The 8,079-nt window shown below is 34.7% G+C and overlaps 1 protein-coding gene across 1 annotated transcript; it reads left to right on the top strand.

Annotated features, from left to right (window-relative positions):
* Positions 1-411: 411 nt before the first annotated feature.
* Positions 412-3,795, top strand: LOC117331118. The gene is made up of 3 exons (XM_033889713.1): positions 412-467; positions 2,503-2,727; positions 3,219-3,795. The coding sequence occupies exons 1-3, from the start codon at positions 412-414 to the stop codon at positions 3,793-3,795; spliced, it is 858 nt and encodes a 285-aa protein (XP_033745604.1).
* Positions 3,796-8,079: the final 4,284 nt, after the last annotated feature.

The following is an 8,079-nucleotide window of genomic DNA, read 5'->3' as shown; positions in this document are numbered from 1 at the left end:
GTTCTAGGTATTGTATTGATAGTTGAATGGGACACTTCTTTATTTTTGTACAGCTTGTTTAACGTTGAGTAATTTAATAGTAATACACATGTCAAACCTATTTCGTGTACACCTCAGAACCTATCACGTCAACAGATATCCAAGTGTTATATATATTCTGGTGTCTTTTTCAAGTGCTATCAATTACACTCAAGACCTTGAGAAAATAACCCATACACAGAAGAGTAGGGGACATATACTATATACGTATTTTTAGTATTTTAATTGAACTCTTCACGTGACAAAAGCAATTAATGATTTCATATCCAGATTATAGCAACACTACTAAGAACGTTGACTAGAGCTTGGATATAAACTATGATGTTTATATAGTGTTGCTGCTACCGTTAACATGATAACCGTACGTAAACGATGTCGGTGGGTAGTCATCCTCACAACGGGGATTCTGCTGTTGGCCGCATGTTCAGGTAAATACTTAAATACTCTTTTGCACCTTCCTAGCCAGATTTTTGCATTCTATTTACTTTATTTTTATTCTTATGTTTGGTTGTCTGCTATCAATTACTCTTTGGCACTTAGCAGTACTGACGAGTCTTAGAATGACGAACCGAAGTCTTATCTCATTTTGCTTATGTGGTGTTTTTTTCCTTTATAATATGAACAAATCTCACTTTAATATAAAATATACGTAAACGTAGAAAAGCAGTTACACCATAATTTAACCATTTACACACGTACATACGTTTCGTATTGCTATTGGTGTTCGGTTTACATGGAAATGAATAAGCCATAAGATGGTATTAATTATACCTTTATTAGAAAGTTAACAAGAGGATTACCTTGTTTGTTATTAATGTTTTTCTTTTTTTTTTCAGAAATATATAAACTGGGAGCAGAAACAATTTCTTACAATATAACAAAAGCCGGCAATGGTAATGTATTATTTATAATGTACATACAAAGCAACACCGACACCAACACATTTTTTACACTCGAATGCGCATTATTTACATTAATATCGCTATGTACTATCATAACACAAATTACGAATGTTATGACCAGTGCCCTCACCGGGCTTCGAACTCACGATCTACGGCACCTAATGGCCTAGCCAGAAAATGGTGCAGTGATGGTCGACTGATACCCTGACATTAACATAGTGACAACTCGTCTCCTACATGATATGGATACCTGAATCGCAATATATATATATATAAATATTACATACTTTGAATATCTATGTTTCTTTTACGTAAATGAATATGCCCCCTTAATTCGTATCCGGAATGTGTATTTGTATGCTGCTGCCTAAGAGGGCGTGTTAAGATGCACGGCACATATACATAACATATATATATATATACACATGTATCAAATTTGACTCTCTACCTGTTTATGAAATATCCATTATACATAATTATCGACTGATTCAGCTACGCTCTTAGTACACTTACCCCTCTATATCCATTGAAAATAGTACTCTGTTTCTCCCTGTGAATACCATGCTCCTATCTGAAGATAAGGTTACAACTGCACTGTAATGTGGTGTGTTGATATCAAATGATAATCATTAGCTGGGTCAAAGTACAGTATCAATATCTTTTACAGATAATACCTGTCGCCCACACATATCGCACACAGCAAAAAAAATTGATGACGGCCATATCATTTTCCCAATACAGGCTTCTTAAATCGGAGCCCGGTCCAATTTTTTTTCTTTTTTTTACTACTTTTTTTTCGGTCTATTTTCTGAGTTAAAATGCAGTGCAAATACGTCATTGAGAAACAAGTAAACCAACACAGTAAAATTATAGCAGTATTTAGATTTTTCATTGGTTCCTTTATCTAAAATGCTTCTGATGAAATTACTAGTAGATTTAAGGGGAAAACAATCTTAGTGAAAATTAAGATGTATTTTCATAAATTAAAGAATAGCGCGATGAAATTATTTCTGGCGAGTTGATGATGCTCTGTCGTAACTGATATTGGTAAATACTGTCATAATTGATATTAGTTAATACTGGAATAATTGGTATTGGTAAATACTGGAATAGCTCATATTAGTAAATACTGGAATTACTCATATTAGTAAATATTGGAATTACTCATATTGGTAAATACATATACTGTCATTATTTATATTGGTAAAAACTGTCATTACTCATTTTGGTAAATGATGTCTTTACTCATACTTGTACATACTGGAATAATTGATATTGGAGACATGCAATCCCATCCTTTTGCAAAATAAGTTTCATATGTAATAAAACAAATGAGGACCTTTGATTTGGTAGTGTAAAACCGTCACATGGAGGAATCTAAAAATAGTGATCTTAAGGCTTCGTCCTCGGTTAGTATTTGATTCTACCAGGTTGGTACAACACCATATTTTCTTCACCAAATGTCCCTAATTGATAATTATATCACACACACATTCCGGACTATTAAGTTGTATCTTTATATCGTCTCAACATGAACGAAATACAACAAACAATCAAAAAGCACGCACTTTCTGTCCATATTTGTAAATCATGATATAATTTCAGAAAACAAAGGTCCCGTCCCGGTCCTTATTATCAGCTACATGAGAAGCGGGTCAACTTTTACTTCTGACGTCATAGCAAGCCATCCGTCATCGTACTACATATTCGAACCATTGATACATAGCATACCGAAAACACAAAATGTAGGACGCAAAATTGAATTGATCAACGGAACGATCATAACGTAAGTCATGTTGTAAACAAAATCTCCTAGCACGATCAATACGTCTAGGGCTCCATTCTGATACATATATATACATGAAATAACAGATAATTTAATGTAATGGGAGTTTTTTTTCCAGAACTAAAGTTGATGATAAAAAGGTATTACAGTGTATGCATTGGTATTCAGAGACTACACAGTGTACAACCAGGAGTAAAATACATACAGAACGAGATATCTAATTACTTTCTTTTCCCTAAGCTCCTGCAAATTTATTTAACCATATTATCAGTTTAATTGCACCACCGTACATACACAAATTAACGGAAAGTTTTGTCCGCTTATCTTTTTAAAAAGAAACCATAATTGCCAGCAATAGTTTGTTATTTTTTTAGATACAGATGCTTACTCTTACCATCTTTCAAACCATCATTGTACAAATGTATGTCATTTTTGGTATGCATGGTCATTCTATTGGTTTTTTTGTTGTTGTTTTTTTCGTTTCATTTTAGATCCGATGATGAGGCTGTCTTGGTTTCAAACTTTTTATTTTCTTGGCTTACTTGTCAATACGATGGACTAGATAAGAAATCTGTGCTCAGTCTTACACACACGAATACTACGACTCCGTTTAAGATGTGTTTAAAAAAGGGCAAGAGTAACAACAACGAAACAATATTACAAACCTGTCTGAAAGTGCTACAGAAAAAGTGTGAATCCAGTCAAATACGTTTAGTTAAGACAATCCGTACTAGAATGAGAACTTCTGTTGAAATCTTGTTGAAAAGGATTCCCGGATTAAAAGTGCTTCACTTGTTTCGTGACCAAAGACCGCGACTTCTTTCGGCGGAAAAGACACCAATGATGACATACTTAAAGTTACAAAAAACGGCAAAATTGGAATGCTCTCGTGTTTCTGATGACATCGCAATGCATCAGATGCTGAAAAAACAACATCCTGGCCGACTGAAAACTCTTTTGTATGAAAGACTAGCTGAAAATCCTCTTTGGGTTGCTAAGCGTATTTTTGATTTTCTTCTCTTGCCATTAACATATTCAAAGTATCACATCGTCATCACGCGAGGTTAGATGCTATTTTTGTACCAAACGAGCGAATTCTAGCAAGACAGCTCACGCCTGGAGAACTAAGAACGACTCAAATTTTAAAAAGATAAAAATGATAGAGTTAGAATGCAGGAATAGTCAAAACGTTCTCGGTTATTTGCCGATAACCAATATCAAGGAGCTGAGGAATATTTCGATCAATTTAAGAGTTGTTACTCCATTTACTGCTGATGCGTTATAGATGTACTACTAACCTTATCATCTCCCCAGTCAAACTTTGACAATTGGAAACATAAGATAGTGCTGTTCACCTAATTACTCGGTTCTTTTGGTCACATGTCTGCAAATTATGAAGTTTTTTTTTCACTTTGATTTAAAATATTGAGATATATGTAGTAACAATAAGACACAGATGTATGGTGTCCCTAACATCACTGACAAGTCCTAGAACGATGAAACAGCTGAAGGATGTCCCTAACATCACTGACAAGTCCTAGAACGATGAAACAGCTGAAGGATGTCCCTAACATCACTGACAAGTCCTAGAACGGCGACACAGCTGTATGGTGTCCCTGACTTCACTGACGATTTCTAGAATGACGACACTGCATGTGTGATGTTCCTAACTTCACTGACGAGTCCTAGAACGGCGATGGCAAGAATCTATATGATTCCCAAACATGGCTACATTACTAACAAGTCCTAGAACGACGACTCAGCTGTAAAATGTCCCTAACTTCACTGACAAGTCCTAGAACGACGACTCAGCTGTATGATGTCCCCGACTTCACTGACAAGTCCTAGAACGACGACACAGCTGTATGATGTCCCCGACTTCACTGATAAGTCCTAGAACGACGACTCAGCTGTATGATGTCCCCGACTTCACTGACAAGTCCTAGAACGACGACTCAGCTGTATGATGTCCCCGACTTCATGACAAGTCCTAGAACGACGACTCAGCTGTATGATGTCCCCGACTTCACTGACAAGTCCTAGAACGACGACTCAGCTGTATGATGTCCCTAACATCACTGGCGATTTCTAGAACGATGAAACAGCTGTATGATGTCCCCGACTTCACTGGCGATTTCTAGAACGATGAAACAGCTGAATGATGTTCCTAACTTCACTGACAAGTCCTAGAACGACGACACAGCTGTATGATGTCCCCGACTTCACTGACAAGTCCTAGAACGACGACTCAGCTGTATGATGTCCCTAACTTCACTGACAATTCCTAGAATGACAACACGGCTGGATGATGTTTCTGACGTATACTTATCCTTTAAGCGCAGGCAATTTCAACAGTATGATTTACTTTGTTCCATTTTATAACCGAATTTACAGCATACGAATAACATTTGCTAATGCATATGGTACAAGAAATATTAACTAGAAATCTATGTAGAAAATGCAATCCAAAATGTAAAAATCATGGATATCTAGTTATCCATAATGACGGTGTTTTACCTTTTCCAGTTCAACATGCAAGTGAAACGATAATTAACAAAACTGTATTTAAAAGATTTACAACAATTTCGGAGAGCAATTAAATTCCTTTAATTATCATTAAAAATGACATCGAGAGTAAAAACCACAAAGAGTCAAAAGAAAAGCACCGAATCATTAAAGTTTAATCCAAATTATGCTTGAACATTTGTACAAACATAACAAATTACATTGTAGTATGTTTGAAATTACATTGTACAAACATATAGGCATCTAGTACATTGTATAGACAGACATTTACATGTAGTTTGTTTTATATTACACTGTACAAACATAGGCATTTAGTATGTTTTATATTACACTGTATAGACAGACATTTACATGTAGTTTGTTTTATATTACATTGTAAAACAGACATCTAGTATGTTTTATATTACACTGTATAGACAGACATTTACATGTAGTTTGTTTTATATTACATTGTAAAACAGACATATAGTATGTTTTATATTGCCATTGTACAAACATAGATATTAAGTACATTGTACATGTATCTTTGATACTAGTATTTCAATTTTACGAACATAGATATTTGTATGTTCGACACTATCGTAATGTAACTATCGGGAACATTTATGTAATAAAGACAAACACAAAACAGTTATCAATACCAGCTAGCTTCCCATTTTCGTTTTATATGGCGTTGGACTTTATGCAGTATTCGAGTTGTATCAAACTTAATTCAAGGAGTAAAACAATGGGAAATAATTGGTACAATCTTGCTGTTTTTCGGAGTTTTGTCATCCTATCGAATGTCTTCTGTTGGAGAAAACATAAAAGTGTCATATCCATTCATTTGTTAAATACCTCTACATATAGATTTATTCGAAACAAGATGATACCGTTGATAACAATCAGAATATCTACATTTCTAATCAAATCATAATTTCTCTTTAGGCCATCTGACCCAAAGGGTCAGGATGACCTACATGTATAGCCATATTGTTACGTCCGTCGCCGTGCGCCGTCCGTAAGACTTTTTATTTCAAAACGCTACTCCTTCTTAACCCCAAGACAGATTACTACCAAATTTGGTTTGAAACATCACTGGGGATGACGATCATATTTTATATAAATGGCTGGTCCGGCCCCAGGGGACAAAGAGGCGGGGCCCTAAAAGGGGAACTTTGGTGAATATTTACTTTAAAACCATATAACCGTGTGAAATATCATACGGGGACAGCATTCATAATGAGGCTGGTGTGACCCCTGGAGACAGAGAGAAAGACCACAAAAAGGGAAACTTAGCAAAATTTTGATTTAAAATGCTACTCCTCCTTAATGTCCTAATGGATTACAACCAAATTTGGTTTGAAACATCATAAGGGGACAGTTATCATAATTTATATAAATGCGACAGGTCCGACCCCTGGGGAAAGAAGGGCGTGGCCCCTAAAAGGAGCTTTTAGGTTAAATATTGCTTTAAAGTGCTACTCCTCCTGAATGCTTTAAATTATTACAACCATGTTTAGTATGACACATCATTGGGGAAGGGCAATCCTAGTTGATATAGATGAGGCTGGCCAGACACATAGGGACAGAGGAACATGGTCAAAAAATGGAAACTTGGGCTGAAATTATGCTTTAAGATACTACTCCTCATTTCAGCCGAAATGGATAAAACCAAATTTGATCTGAAACATAACTGGCTGCGAACAGACAACTTATGGTAATGATGTTGGATTGAGGGGTGTGTCCCTGCTGTAAGTGTTTGTCAGATGACCGTTTATTACAGACAGTTAATTATTTCTACTTCCCAATCTGTAAACAAAGAACGGGGTGATGACTTTAACAAATACAGTAACATTCATTAGATGGCAAAATACTTTAAATGTGACAAATTATACTCATATTTTTCATGCAACTGTACTTTAACTAATATCAAATATAGCTATCATCCATTTTTCTAATTTATGTGAAAAACATCAGTCAAACAGTAAAATATTAAACATGTATTTTCAGAAATGAAACTATTTTCAAATAAATACAAAAATACCTTTGATCATGTCATGCTGACAGCTAATCACTAACAAAAAAATGTTTTAAAGATGATGCATCGCTGACAAAGAGTAATTATGATGGATTAAAAACAATTATAGGCTGTTGTACATGTACATACTTTATGTTATTGTCGCCATCCATTTAGTTTTTCTTTCTTTTTTATCTTTTATTTTTCGGTTTTATAGGCGATCGTTTTAGCATGTTGTTACTTTTTTTCATTGGTTGGTGTTAATTAGATGTCATTTATGCATATTCATGACAAGCTGTGTATATGACATGTAGCATCTTTAATCATTGTGTTTCAGCACCAAATTGGAAACAATATAACATTAAATAGTTATATAATATCAATCCCATATATCAACAACAAATGTACATACTAAAATATAACTTATTTGTGGAAGCACTTTTATTACATTTTTACCAGTGAAATATCAAAAATTATTCATTCTATAAAAGTGATATTTTTCACTAGTGAAAAATATCACTTTTGCTGATTTGACCAATCAAATTAAAGATTAGAAAATACCAAAATAATTGACCAATCAGAAAGCCCGACATATATGTCAGCACCTGGACAGGGGAAACTACTGTTTTTTGTTTACAAATTATCGCTGTAGTCCTACTTAGCATACGGGGTAGGGTTTTTCGTTGATAAAAAATGTAATAAACAGAATATCTAACAGTGTCTTCAGTAATACCAAATATATTTCACGAGTGTGGCTAATATTTTGATATTTTTCACGAGTGCGCAGCACGAGTGAAAAATATCAAAATATTAGCCACACTCGTGAA

Source organism: Pecten maximus, chromosome 7, assembly GCF_902652985.1.
Source record: "Pecten maximus chromosome 7, xPecMax1.1, whole genome shotgun sequence".
Taxonomy (NCBI): domain Eukaryota; kingdom Metazoa; phylum Mollusca; class Bivalvia; order Pectinida; family Pectinidae; genus Pecten; species Pecten maximus.
This window is presented reverse-complemented; position numbering and strand designations above follow the sequence as displayed.

What these genes read in the sequence shown, in the direction of transcription:
- LOC117331118 (XM_033889713.1), top strand. Translation starts at nt 412, where the DNA reads ATGTCGGTGGGTAGTCATCCTCACAACGGGGATTCTGCTGTTGGCCGC. An exon ending in GCTGTTGGCCGCATGTTCAG is followed by an intron (nt 468 to 2,502) that starts GTAAATACTTAA and finishes ACAATCAAAAAG; the next exon opens with CACGCACTTTCTGTCCATAT. An exon ending in ATCAACGGAACGATCATAAC is followed by an intron (nt 2,728 to 3,218) that starts GTAAGTCATGTT and finishes GTTTCATTTTAG; the next exon opens with ATCCGATGATGAGGCTGTCT.